Source organism: Crocodylus porosus, unplaced genomic scaffold (genome assembly GCF_001723895.1).
Source record: "Crocodylus porosus isolate Cpor-Errol unplaced genomic scaffold, CroPor_comp1, whole genome shotgun sequence".
NCBI lineage: Eukaryota > Metazoa > Chordata > Crocodylia > Crocodylidae > Crocodylus > Crocodylus porosus.
This window is the reverse complement of record NW_017728945.1, coordinates 2,581,517-2,601,111: the sequence shown is the minus strand read 5'-3', so window position 1 is coordinate 2,601,111 and position 19,595 is coordinate 2,581,517. Positions and strand designations below refer to the sequence as shown.

Below are 19,595 nucleotides of genomic sequence, written 5' to 3'. Positions count from 1 at the left end.
CGCGCACTGTGAGCACAGAGGGTAAATGTATTACAGAAGCAAAGGCAAAGAAAACACTAAATACAATTTAAAACACTACCAACTACATGGCATAGTTCATAGATTGCACCCTCTTGGAGAGGCTTCACCCATGCCCAGGCAGTCTGGCATCCTTACACCTGCCCTTCAGCAATGGGCTGGAGAGGGGGCTTCACTGGGGAGTCCTTTGAGCTGGTCCTTGCATCCACCGGGCCGCAGGAAGCTGCTAGGGCACTTCTGTGTTGCAAAGGGCCCCTCATCGATCCTTGAAACACTGAATGGCAAATTCCCACTTCCATGTGGTGGTCTTGAGGGGTGAACTGTAGCTCCAGACAGCATGCTGCACCCCTAAATTCCTAGTCCCACTCCTAGCTCTGCTGGGCAGAAACTTCAAGAAGAAAACATCGAAGGAGAGGTCAGATAGGCCTACTTTGTCAGGCCTGAAGCAAAAGTTGGCCAGGCCTATACTGCACTGAGGCCTGAACATGTAGCTGGGGGTCAGCTACACAGCTGGGCTGAAACACCGTAGGCGTAGAAACAGCAGAAAAAAGGCCCAGGCTATGGCTGCAGCCTGGACATGCAGTCTCAGCTATGCCCTATGCTGAGATGATACATTTACAAAATAGAGGGGCCAGGACCCATTCCTGGGCACACTGTTCCAGTGAACAGCACCCTGGTGTTAATCCCACTTAAGGCCAGTGTAGCCAGCAACAGCCAGGACCCATTCCTGGGAAGTTTGCTTTAGGGATTAATACCCCCATGGCATTAACCAACTTAAAACAAAAGAAAGAAAGAAAGCAAGAAAGAAAGAAAGAGGAAGGAAATAGGAGTCTCAAACTCCAAAACTGACTTTCTCTCCCTCTATCTGAGGCTTTCCCTTCAAATAGGGTTTACCCACCTCTCCATTGAAGAGGGGGGAGCAGGTTTTTGTGCTCCTGATGTAGCTGGGCAGCTCTCCACAGCCCCAGGAGAGCGAGCGAGCCTTAGAGTGGTTCTGTGTGAACCAGCACTGTCCCGATTCGATTTCTGCTTCGGGGATTCGACAGGACAGTGTTTTGTTTTGAGTTCTGTTTTGTTTTGAAAGCGCTGTTCCATTTTGTTTAGTCGAAACTCTTTTGCTGTTTCGACGCTGTTTTGATGTTTTGCTAATAGCTTATTATGGGGAAACATAAAAATTGATTTAAATGTTTTCAACCCAAAGCACGTTGAAACAGCTTCCAAACGAAATGCCAGGTGAAATTTTGCACAGCCCTGGTTCTTATATATATGGTGTGACATCACCCACGCCTTGTCCGATCACAGAGAGCCACATGTTAATCTTTGTCCCAACCAATCTGCCTGAAGCATCCTCTGCTTCCCCTGGCCAATGAAACCAGAGGCTTTTACATATTTCCCCGAGATACAGGCCCCAGCTTGCTGGGTGCTGAGCACATGGCCAGAACAACAGGGGCCATCTTGCCTATGTCAAAACACACACCCAAAAAACACTACACAACCCGGTGTGTGTGGGGGGTGATACACAGGAAAGGTAGCATGACTATGGCCTACTGATTAGGGTCCTCACTTGCTCCCTACTCAAAGACTGTGTTTGAATTCTTCATTAACATTTTATTAGAGAAAATATATCAACTCTCCTCAGAACAGAGGCCAAAACTCAAGACTCTGGGCTCTTACGTTGAACACAGAAGGACTGTGCCTTTCAACAGGAAGGGGAAGGGAAGGAGGATTTTCACATGCCTTAGGGATCTTTTTTTAAAGTCCCCAGAGGCTGCTTTGGCATAACCCAATCCAAAAGTGGGTACAGCCACACCACTGCATCCCTCTGGATCCACCCCTGGCTGGACTACATGACTTCTGGAGGTCCCTTCCAGCCCTTCTCTCTGACACTATGACTATAATATATGGTGGTTATGACAATGATTAAGATAATTCTTAGAGGGAGAAGGAGACACCATATAGGCAGATACTCATAGATTCATAGATGTTAGGGTCAGAAGGGACCTCAGTAGGTCATTGAGCCCAACCCCCTGCCCTGGGCAGGAAAGTGCTGGGGACAGACAGCCCCAGCTAGGTGCTTATCCATTCTCCTCTTGAAGACCCCCAGGGTAGGGGAGAGCACCCCCTCCCTTGGGAGCCCATTCCAGATTCTGGCAACCCTAACTGTGAAGAAGTTCTTTCTAATGTCCAACTCAAATCTGCTCTCTGTCAACTTGTGGCCATTGTTCCTAGTTACTCCGGGGGGGGGGCTAGTAAATAGAGCATCTCCTATTCCCTGCTGCCCTCCCCTGATTTATAGGCAGCCACAAGATCACCTCTCAGCCTTCTCTTGCGACGGCAGAAGAGATCCAGGTCCCTCAGTCTCTCCTCGTAGGGCCTTGCCTGCAGGCCTCTGACAGTACAAGAGGCCTCCTCTGAACCCTCTCGAGATTGTTCACATCCCTCTTGAAGTGCGGTACCCAAAACTGGATGCAGTACTCCAACTGCGACCTGACCAGTGCCACATAGAGGGGAAGCATCACATCCCTGGACCTGTTAGTCATACATCTGCTAATGCATGATAAAGTGCAGTTAGCCTTGTTGATCCCTTCATCACATTGACGACTCATGTTTATCTTGAAGTCAACTATGACTCCAAGATCCCTTTCCACTGCTGTGCTGCTAAGAAGGTCGCCTCACCTGGCCCGTAAGTGTGTTAGTGGTTCTTTTTGCCCAGGTGCAGCACTTTGTACTTGTCTTTGTTGAACTGCATGCTATTTCATTCTGCCCATTTTTCCAACCTGTCCAGATCCACCTGGATCCATTCCCTACCCTCTGGTGTGTTAACTTTGCCCCATAATTTGGTATCATCTGCAAACCTGGACAGGGTGCTTTCCATGCCCTCGTCCAAGTCACTGGTGAAGACATTGACTAGCGCTAGTCCAAGGACCGAGCCTTGCAGGACTCCACTGCCCACATCTTTTCAAGTCAATATTGACCCATTCACCACCGTTCTCTGGGTGCGACCCCTAAGCCAATTTGCCACCCACCTGACTGTGTAATCATCTACATCACAGCCTGTCAGTTTATTTATGAGAACAAATGTGATACTGTATCAAAGGCCTTCTTAAAGTCTAGGTAGATGACATGTACCTCAACTCCTGCGTCTAAGCATTTTGTGACCTGGTCATAAAAAGAAACAACGTTCATCAGGCAGGATCTACCTGCAACGAACCTGTGCTGATTTCCTTTGACCATTATTTCCCTGCTGGGCTCCCACAAATGTGATTTCATAGATTTCAGACATTAGGGGCTGGAAGGGACCTCATTAGATCATTGAGTCCAGCCCCCCCACCATAGGTGGGAAGTCAGCTGAGATCAAGCAACCCCAGCAAGAACAACATCCACATGTTTTCTGAAAGACTCTCGGGTACGTTTTGTCTGGGCCCGCAGACTTGTGAATGCCCAGTTTCTCAAGGTGTCCTCTCACCTGATTCACATCAATTTTGGGCCTGTCACATGCTCCCAGGATGGTTTGTGTCCTTTTTGACAGTGTTACCCCTTGGGAGGGTGAAAAACTGATGCAAAAAAGTCATTTAGGAGATTGGCCCGTTCTTGGGTATTGGATGTTAGTTGCCCCATTAGATCTTGCAGAGGCTCAATGCTATCTTTGGTCTTTTTTCAACTTTCCACATATCTAAAGAAGGACTTTTTGTTGTCCTTGATTCCCGTAGCTAGCCTGAGTTTGGTTTGTGCCTTGGCTTTTCTGGACCACTCTCTACAGGTGCAGGCGAGTGCTGAGTAGTCCTCTTTGGTGATGCTTCCCATTTTTCAACTGGTATAGGCTTCTCTTTTGAGTTTAATGAGGTCAAACAGGTCCTTACTCAGCCAAGGGGGCTTCCTTGCCCATTGACTACATTTCTTGCAAGATGGAATGGCTTTCCCCTGTGATCCTTAATGATTTTTCCAGAGTTTTCCCGAGGATGGAGGTGAAACTAACTGGCCTACAGTTTCCTGGTTCCTCCCTCCTCCACTTCTTGAAAATAGGGACCACATTGGCCCTTTTTCAGTCCTCCGGGACCTGACCAGGGCACAATGAGTGCTCGAACAGCCGTGCCAGCGGCTCTGCTATGACACTGGCCAATTTCTTCAGCACTCTTGGATGAAGGTCATCCAGGCTTGCCAATTTGAACACATCCAGCCCCTCCAAGTGCCCCTTCACTACGTCTGCGCTAACAGCTGGTAGGCTGGTGGCCCTCCTGTGTCTATCTATGATCCAACTGAGGGATGTGTCTTGGTTTGTGTCTAGGAATACAGATGCAAAGAACTCAGCTTTGTCTTCCCTCTCTATCACCAATTGCCCTAGTTTGTCCTGTAGGGGTCCTCTGCTACCCTGCACCTTCCTTTTGCTCCCTACAAACCTGAAGAAGGACCTTTTCGTGTCCTTAATTTTTGTCGCCAGCCTAAGTTCTAATCCTGCTTTGGCCTTCCTAACCAATTCCCTGCAAGTGCGAGCCAGGGAGGTATACTCCTCCTTGGTAGCTACCCCCTGTCTCCACAGCCTGTATACTTCTTTCTTTGCCCTTAGGCTTTCCTAGACTTCCCTGTTCGGCCAAGAGGGTTACATGGTCCTCATCCTTGGATTCTTGCGTGCATTTTAACAACCCTTGCAGCAACTAGATACTGGCAGCCCTTGTCCCCTTGCTTTACTTGTGACAGGTTAGCATGTTTTCGTGTCTTTGGGCAATATGCCTTGTAGTTGTATGATAGGGTTGATTATGTGCAATTAGATAAGGATTTGTATGGGATGGTTAGGGTAGGGATGATCCTGCCTTGAGCAGGCAGTTGGACTAGATGACCTCCGGAGGTCACTTCCAGCCCTACTTTTCCATGATTCTGTCTCCCTCTCCTGCCTGATTTGCTTCCTTTCTTCTTTGTGCAGGAGAAGCAGTATTTTTCCTTTCCTGGAGAGCTTCTTATGAGGTTGCTGAAAATGCTGATTCTTCCCCTCATTACTTCCAGGTAAGAATGACTCTCGCACAGTAAAGTTGACATTTACTAAAACATGTGGACCAAATCATTTTAGCTACATTCTCAGGAGCTAAATTGCCCTCTTCACCCCTTATGCCAGAGGGAAACATTCAGATGTTGGCAGTTCCCTCTGCAAGTGATAATTAGACTGCATATTTGCATATATGCCATTGCTAATATTTATACCTGGTCCGTCAGAAAAACAGGCATCCCCAGCTAAAAACTGTAATAATAATGCCATCATAAATCCAGCATGTGGTCCTTGCATGCTTATTTTCCCATACCTATTTATTTGTATACTATTTAAATTTATATCCTATCCTTCCCAGAAAGGCTCAGAGTCTCTCTATTGTCTTTTCATGGTGATGACCCCTAAGCATATAGGAAACAAGTCCTTCCCAGTAATGTCTCTGAATTATCATTAAATTAACCTCAGCGTGCCAAGAGAAAATACTGAAAGGCAAAAACATTTTCAACAGCTCCACATTGGTGACATTTTAAGGTTAGGAATCTGAAAGATGCGTTTCCTTTTCTTTTCCCCTAAAGCAGACTGGAGTGTGTTTTCTGGCACTCAGGAGCACCCAACAATACTGGGCTCCTTAGTAGACAAGACCTGGACTCTTTAAGAGACAAGATTCATAGACAAACGCACAAATGATCCACTGCCTGAAAAGTGAAGTGCACACATGGGTGCCCTGTTCTTTTCTGAATGACTAGGTGTCCAGATTTGGTCACCTATTTGGCATTTTTTGGTCATATACATCTCAAAGAGGCCATTTATGCAAGTGCTGATATTCTGTCCTGGCACACACAGCCCTGCACACCTGGGTGACTATGTGCAAAGGTGGATCCAAAGTGGTGCAGTTGCACCCCCTCCTTAAATCCTGCTTCACTCAAAGTGTAAAACAAGCTGCAGCAGCATTTCTGTTCAGGCAGCAGACAGGGAGTCACTTGTCTTCATGGCTCATTGTAACCTGCCTGATTCCAGCCAAGCTCTTCATCCCACCGGTGTGAGAGACCATCTCTCCTTTCATGGCCTTAATATTCCCTTACTCGAGTTAGTCTTTCTTCTGCAATTCTGCTGCCTGGCAGCTGGTCCTGGTAATGTAGCTCCTATTTCACAGCCCTGCAGACTGTCTTTAACTCACGCTATAAACATTAATTCAGGTGAACATTAGCTCAGGCATGGAAATGACTGATAGCAAAGCACTGATAATGAGTAGGCCTGTGCAAAGTGGCTAGCATTCACTTCAGATTCATATTCGGCCAATTTGGGGGACGGCGATTCGCTTCAGTGATTCAAATCAATTCAGACGAATCTCCGAATTAGCTAGGCCCATCCCCCCCAGCCTGGCAATGCCTGCCCCTGCCCGCCCCAGCTTCTGGCTCTTTGGAAAAAAATGCCCTGGCTCACCGGGTGCTGCCAGGCAGTGGGCAGTCCCTGCTGCCCCCCACTACCCCACACTGCATGGGGGGCTCTGCACAAGCCTCGCCAGCCCCACCCGAGGCAGCTCCAGCCCTTTCAGAAACAAAAAGCAAAACAAGAAAAGCCCTGCACTCACCACTCCTGTCGGTGGGGGTGATCCCCATTGCCCCGCACCACATGGGGAGCTCTGCGTGAGCCCCCAAAGCCCTGAGGCCCCCACAGGAGTGGTGCATCCAGGGGCTTTTCTTGGGGTTTTTTTATTCTTAAAGGGTTGGAGCTGGCCAGGCAGAGCACCCGTCGGGGGGCTGAGGGAGTGAGGGGAGGTGGGGGGGCTCATGCAGAGCCCCCCATGCAGTCTGGAGCACTGGGGGGCAGCAGGGATTGCCTCTCCCCACCTGGCAGCACCCAGTGAGCACTGGGACTTTTCTTTAAAGGGCCAGGAGCTGGGGCAGGCAGGGGGTAGCCATGGAGGGGCTGGGGAAGGGAGGGGTTGGGGGGCTGGCAGGGGTCCCCCCCATGGTCTCCTCCCCCAAACCCCCTCCCTCACCCCTAGTACTTACCAGCTTCGGAGCGGCTGCAGCTCCCTGCTGTAGCCATCGGAGACTGCCCAAATCATCAAACCTCTCTGAATTTTTTCCGAAGATTTAGAGAGCTTTGAATCGATTTGGACCTTTAAATTGGTCCCGATTCAATTCGGAATAGGAGATTCGGCCACTGAATCAGGCCGAATCTCTTCTGAATCAAAGCACCACCCAAAGCTTAGCACAGCCCTAATAGTGAGCATTAAAGTGCTCTGCCTAGAGATGAACAGTCCCCTGCACAACTACAGGCTTGGCAACACCGACCTGACCAGCACTGTGGGGGTAATAACAGACCACACTATGAACATGAGCCGGCAGTGCAATGCTGTAGCCAGTAGGGCAAATAATACTGTGGCATGCATCGATCAATGCATCTCCAGCAAAACCAAGGAGGTGATCCTTTCACTCTACTCAGCACTGGTGTGACTGCAGCTGGAGTCCTGCGTCCAGTTCTGGGCACCGCACTTTAACAAGGACGTGGACAAGCCTGAGAGAGTTCAGAGAAGGGTTGCCTGTCTTGTTTCTGGATGCTGCTCCTCACCTGCCTACAGCCCCATCCCATCTGCACGGCCACATGCCCAGCCCCACGTGGGTCCTGGGTCAGTCTTCACGGAGACCCTGCCCGCTCTGTCTGGCACCTCCAGAAGTGGGTGCAGGTTAGACGGGCCAGGGTGCCCAGGCAGCAGGGCCAGGTCCAGTGGCAGCAGTGGAGATTGGCAGCAGCAGCAGCTGGAAGGAGCTGCCACTAAAGGGGCTGCTGGGAAGTAAGTCTGGCCATCGAGCTGCCCCAGCCTGCTGTGCACCCAGCAGTGGCGGGACCAGCCACTCACACCATGGCCCAGGTTCCCCTTGCTTGGACTGGGCAGGGTTCAGAGACCTGCCATGGGCCGGACAAAATCCCTTGGTAGGCCAGAACTAGCCCATAGGCCATATTTCGCCCACCCCGTGTTATATTCAGTTATGCAGCACACCATCTGCATCCCCCTTTTCAAAATCCTAGATCCACCCAGGACTATGCATGTGTGCGGCAGACAGCATCACTTGAAGGTTTTACATCTAAAATATAATAGAAATGCCTTTTTAGACCATCAGCCCTGGGTCAGCTACAAGTAATGGGCTGTACATGGGAACCACTGAGTGAAACTGTATTGCCTGCGTGATGCGCTGTCACAGTAATCCCTTGGGCCTTTAGACATATGAATCACCCTTCTAACAGCATGCACCTGTCCGTCTGATTTCCAGAATATACATGTGGCTATAGAGGCAAATAACTAAATTGCATGTCTTATGCTGCATAGCCTCAAGTTGTCCTGGCCTAGTGGAACTGCTGTTCTTTAGCACGGCCTAGTGTTAGAAGCCTGGATTTAATTCCCAGCTTTGCCATTCACCTGATGCGGGATCTTGAGGAAGTCACACTCCTTGCCTCAGTTTCCCCATCTGAAAATGAGGATAATGGCCACACCCTTTGAAAAATGCTATATGAGAACTGGATACTACCAATATTAGCACCATACTTTCAGAGGGCTTTTATAAGATTGTATTACAGATGACTGTAAAATATCAAGGCAAATAATTTCCTGTGACAATTATATAATTTTCCAATAAAAACTAAACCTCCCCCAAATTTAATTTTTCAGTATTTTTAAATAAGACACTTCTTTTTTTTTTTTTTTAACCAAAAACTGTACCAAAAGACAAAGGTTTTACTAAAACTATTTTACTTTGCTTTTTCCATAAAGAAAAACCCAGCTATCAAACAACCCTCGCCTCCCCCTCCCTCCCCCTCCCGAGGAAAAAAAAGGAATCTTTTCATCCAATTGTTTGATCTGGTTTAGACACATGTTCATCAAAAAATATTCTAATCTTCGGGTCTTCCTTTTAAAATCTATGGTAATGTGCGATAGACACCATGTACACATGCACATGAATTATATCAAAGGTACAAGGCGACTTCTAATGACACAACAGAAGAATAAAAGTCAGTGTTTTGTTCAGTAGCCTGACATGAACATGTGTTTCCAAATGCAAGATATCTATCCTAAGCCAGGGGCTTTCAACCTTTTTTAACAAGTATACCCCTTTGGTCTCAAAGTTTCACCTCATGTACCCCTTAATATTTTTTTCTTGTTGGGGGGGGGCGCACAGATTGAGGCCCTGCAGTGAGGGAGGGAGCGCGGCAGGGACAGGTGCTGCTCAGCCAGGGCAGGGCGTGGGATGGAGCCACGAGCGGCTTGACTGGGGGACACAGGGAGAGGGGGCGGCTCTGCCACAGCACACACCCCGGGAGGGCATGGGGGTATGTGTCCTTGGATCTGTGCATGGGGGTGGGCAGGCTGCTGCTGCAGGCTGGGGTGCTGGGCTCTTCCTGGCAGGGGCTGGGGTGGGCTGCACCCAGGGTGGGTGGCGGCAGTGCTGGGAGGGCAGCTGGGGGGGTACAGCAAATGCTGGAGGGGCTGGAGCCACCCCACAGCCCCGCTCCCATGCCTTGTGGTGAGGGAGGGAGTGGGGTTGGGGCTGGGGCTAGCTGGGGCGCAGCACAGGACAGCGCCACAAGCAGCTCGTCTGGGGGACATGGGAGGGCAGCTCGCGCCACTGCGTGCACCCGCCGTGCCCCCTGGGGTGCATGCAGCAGCAGGAGCGGCCACCCACCCGCACCCCCAGAAATGCTGCTCGTGGCTCTGTCCTGCTCTGGGCAGCACTTGCCCATGCTCAAGCCTCAATCTCAGCCCCACTCTCTCCCTCACCACAGGGGCCTACGGGAGTGGGGCTACGGGGGGCTGCAGCCACTCCAGAACTCACTGTAGCCCCCACAACTGTCCTCCCGGTGCTGCCGCTGTCTGCCTCAAGTGCAGCCCAGCCCCCACTGGGAGGAGCCCAGCCTCACCCCAGCCCCAGCCTGCCCTGCCCTGCATGCAGATCTGGGGGCACAAGCCCCCCATGCCCTCCATGAGTGCACATAGCAGCAGGAGCTGCCCCGCGCGGCTCAGTCCTGTGCCCCAGCCCCGCTCCCTCCCCCTACAACAAACTTACCCGCTGAACTTGGCTGCTCTCCATGTGGCCAGGCTGCGCTCCTGGCTGCCTCCGTGCTGTGCTGTGGTTGCACACCCCCCCACGGAGCTCTGTATACCCCCTACGACCCTTTTAAGTACCCCTCGGGGTGCAAGTACCCCCTGTTGACAACCACTGTCCTAAGCAATAAGATGTTTGCAGTAAAGTATGCTATCAAGACCTTCATTCCTTACTTCAGTTGAAAATCCTTGTTTATATTACTAGATATATTACTGTGTTTTGGATGTTATCTCATATTTTTGCTTTACTTGTGTTCTGCTTAATACTGGGCACCTATTTTTTTTCCAAGTGTTCCTTTCGTCTTATATTAGCGGTGCTCAGCCTTGTTAGACTCAAGGGACCCCTCATTAGACTCAAGACACCCCTTGTTAAACTCAAGGCAGCCCTCAGAAAATGCCAACTCTTAGTTTTCATACGTTTTTTGACTACAGAAAAAAAATAAAGCAAGTCTTCTGTTGCAAAAAACTCAGAAAGACCACAGCAGGTCCGAATGTTTTTGACACTACGAATGCCTATTTGAAATCTCTGGGTTTATCTTGTGAATAAATGTATTTGCAATGCTGATATTAGTTTGCATTGCTAATACTGCACAGCCCCTTGTGGCACCCTTGAAGAGATTTTGCAGCACTGCAATGTGCCATGGCACCCTGGGTGAGAAGCACCACCCTACATGCACAGAGGTAGGGCAAGCTGATAAACACGTATACCTAAGCAGGTGCTTTTACAAATACTTGCACACACGGGTAGCCCCACGGTGTTTGTAAAAATATGCAAGTGCTTAAGTATGTGAAGCAACAGAGCTCCAAATTACATGACTAACTGGTGCCTGAACAATCAAAGCAAGTTTCCCTTCTAACCCTCAGTTTTCTTATCTTGTGCGAGTTGGTAGCACTGCTTCTGCTTTTGAAGGTCATGTTTTGTCTACTATAACACACTACATAACCTCTTTTGGATCTGCTGTAACACACTACATCCTACTGTACTTGGGCTCTGAACAAAGCCCCGTCTCTTCCTTTTACCCCCACGGTACAGGCTAGAGATGAATTAATACAGCTGAAGGTACTGCCCATTTCTCAGCCTTTTTGAAAAAGCTTCTTTGGATTGAGACCGAGCAAATCTAACTATGCAATACTCACCTTTTCTGTCTCCACCACTCTTTAGTACTCAGCAGCCCGTAGGAGAGAGCTCTACCTGGTCAGTGGGTGCGTCTACATGTGCCCCTACAGCACTGTTATTACTCTGCCATCATTTAGTATTTCCATGAGGAAGTACTAAATGATGGCACAGTAAGAGCCGTTACTGCACCATGCCGGCAGCGCACGGCTGTTTTTAGCCACTACGTCACCGTAAGCGATACACTATAGCAAGGGAGCACGTTGCTGTGGCCGCAATAGCTACAGCATCATGGTTTGTGCCCGCCAATGCTAGTGATGCATCCCGCGTAGACGTGCCCGGTAAAGAAGGAAGCAAGTTCTACATTCAGGTTGCGTATCACTCTCCTTTATAAAAAACTGTCCAACCATGGTTTAGAGAACTAACTTCTCAAGGACTGGATCAGGACCTTGAAATAGTTGCAGGGCACTGACCTTGTGGCTTCTGGGTAAAAATTCAGCCATATTTGGCCAAGTTACAAACTGCCAAAAAGTGTCGCTTCCCACCAATGTTTTCCTCAGGCCATGGACATTTGAACAACTTACTGGAGGCTAAAGGAAGGTGGATGCAAGCGGCTTGAGAACAACCTGTCTGCAAGCTTTACCCACAGTAAATGGGAGCTAAGCTACTGTGGTTTCACTTCCACTTACCGTGCATTTCACAGATCTGCATTCTGCATATTGGCTTATGTGTTTATTCCGCCCAAGAGAGTAGGCAAGCACCAGCTGACTCTCCTTACACCTGAAGAAGGGTTTGTGCCTGAAAGCTAGAAACGTGAACTATAAAAAGTGAGCAAGGCTTCTGCTACCCCCTGGCAACTGCCCGTGTGTACACTCTTAACCTGTGGTAAATAGCTGCTAGCTGCAGTGGTGCCAGTGAAAGGGTGATTGTGAATGAGTCCTCCATTAAAGAGGGCTGCGTGACTATGGTTTTGTTGTCACCACAGCTATATCGACGCAGCGATGTGCTCCCTCGGCATAGAGTACCACTACAGCAACGCAGGGGCTAAAAATAACCGTAAGCTGCCAGCATGGTGCAGTAACAACAGTGCCGTAGGGGCGCACGTAGACGTATCAGGTATTTCCTAAGAAGTTACAAGAAAGCCCGCAAGTGAGAAGTCTGCAATACCTATCTGTAGGGGAAGTCTGGCTTATGGTTTGACTCTGGGCATAAAGGGGAGGACTTACTACTTGTGACCATATATCAGCTGTTTTCTCTCTCCACTCCTAAGTGAAGCTAAACTGCGGTAACTTAACCCTGCTTCATTCAGGGCTAAACCGCCTCCGTTTATTTTCCACTTACCCTGGGATAAGAGTGGACATAAACGATAGTTACCGTTGATTTAGCTGAGCTGCGGTAGATCCCCCAGAATGACTCTCCTCCATCTCAGATAAGTCTGGGTGCTCTTATTATTCACAGGTCTTTCTTTCTAAGCCTTCTAAGCTCTTAGGGCAGAATTGTGTTTTACTTAGTGGATGACAGACGTGCAACTTATGTCTAACTCCAAGTCACCAGACTAAAGTGTAGGAGCAACTCTGCTCCTGCGTCTGGGCCTGTAAGAACCACCGTGGTAGGAACCGGCTGGAATTCTGCAGGGAAGTCTGGCCTTGGTCTACAAAACCTTGTGACAGCTAGTTCAGCCGACATGTTTGCTCCCATATTTTTAAAAAGCATTGCCTTATTTCACTGAATGCCCTGCTGCTCTCTCCTGAGGAACAATCTGGAGGCCAGAAATAACGATTATCATCACCCAGCCTGACTGTCTGCCTATCATAAATTATAAAAAGAGCTAAAAGGGAATTCCTGACGCCATTGCTCTATTCTGTCTCCTCTCTTAAGTCCTTTTGTGAATGTCTCTCCAGATCTTTAGCCAGTGTTTGCTCTTCTCTAAACCTCTCGATTTCTGCTACCTCGCTGCAGGCGAGCGTTGCATTGTTTTACGTGATGGCCCTGTTCCCTTTTCATGGTGCTGTTGGCATTTCATGATTGGAGGAGCGTCATATTTGTTGCACTCAAGAGATGCTGGAGCTCATACTGTGGAGCTGGGGTGACAAGACCCTGCAGACCTTGCCTGTGGGAGGCAAGTGCCCCGTGAAGACTGAGCTGAGGGGGCTCTGCCACAGGCTTCTCTTATGCATCCGGGGGGGCACTTGCTGAGCCCATTTTTTTCTTTTTCAGCCTTATGTCAGGGCTGGCCACCATGGACTCCAATGCCTGCGGGAAGATGGGGTTGATCACACTCACCTATTACCTTTGGACAACATTCATGGCTGTGACTGTTGGGATCATTCTTGTGACTAGCATTCATCCGGGTGCCGCTGCCCAAAAAGAAGAATACGCTGTGGCAAAAGCAGCATTAAGTTCAGCTGATGCTTTATTGGACTTAATCAGGTACTTTTACAGCATCTTTGGTATTAGCCCTGATTGTATAAACACTGCCCTCAGTTATTGTTGATAGCCAGAACTGTCCCACACTGCAGATGAACTGAACAGGTAACTGTCCAAATTCAACCCTGACTCCATTCGCTCCATCTCCTTGTTCACACCAGCACTAAATAAGACCCAAAGTGCCAGATCCTATTCCACCCATTTAAAGCCACTTCTAGTGGCCTTGAATCTGGATACCTAAATGCGATCCTTTCCCACCCTTTAAAGTCCCAGGAAAAAACGGTAAAAATGCCATCGTGTTACCATTACAACTATCACAAAGAGCAGTGAGAAGGAGCCATCTGTCTGGTAGGGACATGAGCAGGGCACAATATGATCACATTCAAGGGCCCAGTATGTGGAATAGGAACTTGAACCCACACCCCAGGCACAGGTCCCCTCAACTAGGGGAGCCACAGATCCAGATGTGTTCCCTTGGACTAGGAACAGACATTACTAGGGCTGTACGAAGCTTTGGGTGCTGATTTGATTTGGAGGAGATTCCGCCTGATTCGGTGGCCAAATCTCCGAATCGAACACCAGTTAAAAGGCCCAAATTGATTCGAAGCTCTCTGAATCAATTTGGAAACGATTCAGAGAGTTTTGGTGATTTGGGCAGTCCCCGCTGGCTGCAGCAGGGAGCTGGACCTGGACTCTGTGCTGATAAGTAAGGGGCAGGGGAGGAGGGACTGGAGCAGAGGGAAGGGGTCCATGGGGGGACCTCTGCCAGCTCCCAGTTGTTTAAAAAAAGCCCCTACTCACCGGGTGCTGCCAGGCAGGGGGGCAATCCCCATTGCTCCCTACTGCCCCACACACATGGGGAGGCTCTGCTATTCCTACCCGCTCCCCCAGCCCTGCCATGGCTGCCCCACCTGCCCCAGCTTCCAGCCCTTAAAAAAACAACCCTGGACTCACCAGCTGCTGCAGTGACATTGGGGCTTCTGGGGGCTCATGGAAGATCCCCCCACCAGCACAGGGCAGTGGGGGGCAGCAGGTATTGCACCCCACCTGGCAGCACCCAGTGAATTCAGGGGGTTTAGTTTCTTTTTTTTAAAGGGCCGGTAGCTGGGGGGGGTGGGGCAGCCTGGGAGACCAGGCGGGGATTGTGGCCTGTGGGATTCAAAGATTCGGCTGATTTGGCAGCAGCAAAATCTCTCAATCAGATTCAGCTGAATCGAGTCAGGACAGCAATTCGAATCACTGAATCGAATGCATAAACTGGTATAAGTGATTATAAACCAGTTCAAATCTTTAACACAGCAGTAGTTCATTGCACATAAACCACTTTTAAACCAGTTTAAGATAAATCTGAATGGATATAGTGTTAGCCTTAACTGATTTAGGCGAAATTGGTTTTTTGAGCTTCTGTCCCAAATCCCTTCCAGATTCAAGTTAACTCACAGTCCCCCAGCATCCCAGGATGCCTTGCACCTCCCCAGCAAACCTCTTCCTGTAGGATGGGTGGACTAGCCTTGACCCAAGCTGCCTGCTCCAGCTGAGCAGGAAGGCATGCTCTAGCACTCCCTGGCTTCTGGTCTAGGCCGCTGCAGGCATGTGGCTGCATTTCCTGAATCAAAAATAAATGTCTGCTCACTTGCTTATCAGGTCAATCTACTCATCATAGCCTAACCTGTGAAGATTGAATTGATTCAGCCTCAGGTTTTTGACTGACTGTACTTAGCCTTAAAGATGTTCTGGTGGCTGTGCCCCGTTGCCCACTTGTTGCTGGGTCATGCAGCTCCCTCCCTCCAGAGCTGGCAGACTTCAGCAGGGAAGGGTGTGCATGCACAGGCATGTCATGAAGCATTTGAAAAAATGTGTTTTTCCAAAGTAATTGCCTTACCGAGGTGTGACTAGTTAGATGCCCACTGTTTGCTCGCTGCTCTGCCATTCCCTTTACAAAGCGGCAGCTAGTCAGGGTGATTCAAAGAGAAAACTCCCTTTAGAAAACACACTGGTATCATTGTCAGAAGTGGGAGCACTCTACAGGCACCTGAGCCAGCTCCCCAGGCTGGGAGATGCTGCCTGCTCGCTCCTGCTGCTCCCTGAGTCACGCTTGCAGAGGGCAGCTTCGAGTGCCAGCCACATTTCACAGGAGCGTCACTGCCAGAAGTGCAAGTGGAGCGAATCATGCGTGTATCTCCTGGCATTCTGGCTGTGATCCCCTTTCTACCCTGCTACCTCTATCTACCTTTACCAGGGTCTGGACTGGACTTGCCACCTGCAGGCCTCCTAATGCAACAAGGGGGATGCCAAGTAGTTTGTGCTCACCTCGAGGTTTGCAATGTCAGGCACAGCCAGAGACCAAAGCCAGCAGTCCCCACTTCTGTAGGACTCCCTGCACTCCCTAGGGCTTGTCCTTGGGACAAACAGAAGGATTTGGTCCAATAGCAAATTAAAACACAAAGTGAATGCTATGACAGCTGAGTCCTCAAAACACACTACTGTGGCTTTGCAGCTCTGGATTTACATCACTGGATCCATGGCCCCTTTGTCACTTTTCAGTCTCAGTTCCCTTCCTGTTTCAGACTGTGACAGGGGGTAGCGGACTTAGAGGAACTGCATAAGCCTGAGTCATTGTGCCTTTAGTTGCTTTAATCACAAGAAGAGCCTTTCAAGTTTCAGGGACTTTCAGGCACAAAAGGCTGTTACATTCCTGTATCATTAATCTCTTGCAGAAATATGTTTCCTTCCAACCTGATTGAGGCTTCGTTCCAGCAGGTGAGTTCACCTCCTCCCGAGCCCCTCAGCCAGCTCAGGGCTGCTGAGAGAAATCAGAAGAGCTACATGGTGCACAGGATAGAGCAGTTGCCAGCAGTTTTGTTGGGTCTCATGGCTTCCCGAGGAGGGGAGAACAGCACCTTTCCCTGCACAAGCTTGGTCACGAGTCCCTCCTCCCCACTCCCTCCCTTCCTGCTGGCTCTACCTACTTTTGGGGCTACGCTCACCACGTGCAGACTCACAGGGACTGCGACTCTTCAAAAGAAGAGAGCCTTTCCCAGGGTGTGAGGTGCTGGGACTGAAGCTTTTGGCCAGCAACATCTGCTGGAGATGCACACATGCCTAACTGTGCTCATGGCTTTGTTGGCCATGAGTGCATAGCGGGCCTGGAGGGGGTTCCTCTGTGGTGACACCCCCCAATTCTGCCTGCGAAGAACAAGAAGGTCCCTCCCCTTTCCCACAGAACATGCCACCTTCATCTGTGCATAGGGCTGGGTTTTCTAAAGCTCAAAGGGGCTCCAGGCCTTTGGAAATCTGGTTGTTAACATTTGCCTGGACCAAGCCATCCTTTCTCCCCTCCTCCAGCTCCTGCTGGTACCAGATGGTAAGGCCCCCAAGCAGCCCTTCCTCCCCTTCCCTGCCATGGCCACCATTCCCCGGAGAAGGGCAGCACAGGGCATGTCCAGGTGTGCAGAGGGAGTCCCCAGCAGGAGCTGGTAAAGGGAGAAAGTCAAGCAAAGGACACCAAGAGCAAGATGCTGGGACAGAGGGAGGGGAAGGTGAGCAAGCCTGGGGAGAAGGGGGAGAAGAGAGGTGAGTGAAGGGGGATGGCAGTATGGGTCTGTGTGTTTGGAGGGCTGGGGGGAGCGAAGGCTACACGTGGTGGAAATCAAAGAAAGGCGAGAAGCTGGTAGGGGGAGGGAAGGACAATGGGCTGGATGCTCTGTAAGGGGGGTCTGTGCAGCAAGCACAGTGAGGATCAGAGGGTCTGTGCAGCCCACCTGATTCCAGGTGAGTGTGTGTTTTGCATTTGCTGGATTTGCACTGGGAAACTGTAAAGCAGGGACGCGTGTGCAAGGTTTTGGGGGCCGGGGCTGATGAGAGAGAGACAAGAAAGAGTGAAATTACAAAGTTAGAAAAGGAAGGAACAAATAGACTTAAAAAATGAGAGGAGATGATGATGAGAGCCATAATAAAGGGAAGAAAGGAAAAAAGGAATGGAAAAATGGAGAGAGAAAGACAGGCTTGAGGGAAACAAAGAAAATGCAAGATGCTTTGTGACCAGCCACTCTCCTAGCCAGAGGCAGTGGTAAACACGCCCACACTGGGAGCTCCTGCCGGGGCTGAACACAAAAGGTGAATCCATCTGCTCTTGTGTCATCTAACAGTCTTACATGAGATATAACCCCATGCACGCGTATCATGTTACAGGTTGCAACACATTAATCAGGTTGTAAAGTGTAATGTCTATCACGGCCTACAGGGTCCTGCTCACACACTAGTGGCAAGCGCTGTGTCTGTCCCTTCGAGAAGGGCAGTCTCAAAAGCGCACGCGAGAAAGCCTGGGCTGCAATTTGAAGGACATGATACCTTCACTGGTTTATTGTATAGCTGTGGCTGCTATCAAGACTCATACAAAACATACCTCAAGCTCCTCCTTGCAGATTCAGGGCATGATCCTGGCCAGTCAAGTCAGCGCAACTTTTGTGGCTGACTTCAGTGGCAGCAGGACCGAGCCGTTTGCCAGTAGGACATTGACTTTGCATTTCTTTGATTTGGTTCCAGTATCGAACAGTTCTCGTCCCCGTGGTGAAGACTTCGGGCTTTCCAAACAGCCCAGGGAAATCTATCAGTTTTGTTTACTTTGTGCCAGATGGGGAAAATCCTGAAATCAACAGGCCTGTGCTTCTTGAGATCACCCCATCTCCTGAAATGACCTACCAGACCCTGCCCGGTACCAGCAATGAAATGAATGTCTTGGGGATTGTTATCTTCTCAGCTACAATAGGTACTCGCTAAATACAGAATGAGCGTTCATGCTGTAAAGTGACCCAACTTTATGCTGGTTACTTAATAATGGAGGCAGGATAGTGCGATTACTCACAGGAAATCTGGAGATCTCCAAAGCGAAATGCGTGAACTGCTTCAGCTTGAGCTATCAAGCTTTATAGTTGAAGCTGTAACAACTCGTGTCCTTTGTGGATTGGGCATAGAAGGCATCTTGTACCCTTTACTTGTGCGTTACAATAATGGGGCCGTTACTAAGATTACATTGACTGTAGTGAGCAAAGTATTGTGTCCCCTTCAAATTTTCAGCACACATTCTCTCAGTGCAGGATGCATTTCCTGATCATTTCTAAGTACATATAAGCAACTGGTTTTAAAGACACCTTATATGAAGTTCAGTAAAATATCTGTAATATGTTTAGGGTCCTCTAGCAAATACACAACAATGATTCTAATTTTTCCTTAGTTGAAGCTCATGGAAAATTGGCAAACAGGCTACCTTTGAAAATGTATTAGGTTATAGTTGAGTAGTTATCAACATAAATCATTTTCAGCCATTTCTCTGGAAATTTGCATATGAATAAGGAATAGCAACCGCTCCCCTCCACTGAACTAGGACAAGACAAAAGCTAGCATTTCAGAGAAGGGGAAACGGGGAAAAATGATGGGTGAACAGAACAAGAAAGGAAAGTTCTGAAAAGTAGATATCAAGGAGGAAAGTGAAAATCAGGTGAATTGATGAAGACAGGAATTTAGAGACTGTTCCAAGCACAGGGGATAAAATGATGGTAGGTGCAAAACTGGGAAGGAAACAAAGAAGAGTGAAGAAGTAAGGAGATAAGAGTGGGAGTAAAGACAATTATAGAAATTGGGGTAGATTATGTGAAGGTGGAAGTCAAGACAGGAGCTTGAACTTGATGTGGTAAGAAACAGAAAGCAGTTCGGGATTAGAGGGCTGGAGATGGCATGGTCAGAGCAGTAGGGGAGAAAGTTGAAGAAGATACAAAGGTGCTTTAAATAGACCAGAAGGGGAGAAGAAAAGGGCAGGCACAAAAGAAAGGAAGGTAGCAGTGACCAGGAAGTAGGGCTGTGCGAAGCTTCAGGTGCTGATTCGATTTGGAGGAGATTTGGCCTGATTCGGTGGCTGAATCTCCAAATCCATAATGAATCAGGAGACCAATTAAAAG

The 19,595-nt window shown here is 49.1% G+C and overlaps 1 protein-coding gene across 1 annotated transcript in view; it reads left to right on the top strand.

The window, feature by feature from the left end:
* LOC109320493 (excitatory amino acid transporter 5-like) overlaps nucleotides 1-19,595 on the top strand; it is a 65,716-nt gene that overhangs the window by 4,203 nt on the left and 41,918 nt on the right. Inside the window, exons 2-5 of the mRNA XM_019550625.1 lie at nucleotides 4,937-5,016; nucleotides 13,432-13,644; nucleotides 16,359-16,401; nucleotides 18,187-18,409. Coding sequence (XP_019406170.1) covers nucleotides 4,937-5,016; nucleotides 13,432-13,644; nucleotides 16,359-16,401; nucleotides 18,187-18,409 — 559 coding nt within the window. The remainder of the gene's footprint in view (nucleotides 1-4,936; nucleotides 5,017-13,431; nucleotides 13,645-16,358; nucleotides 16,402-18,186; nucleotides 18,410-19,595) is intronic.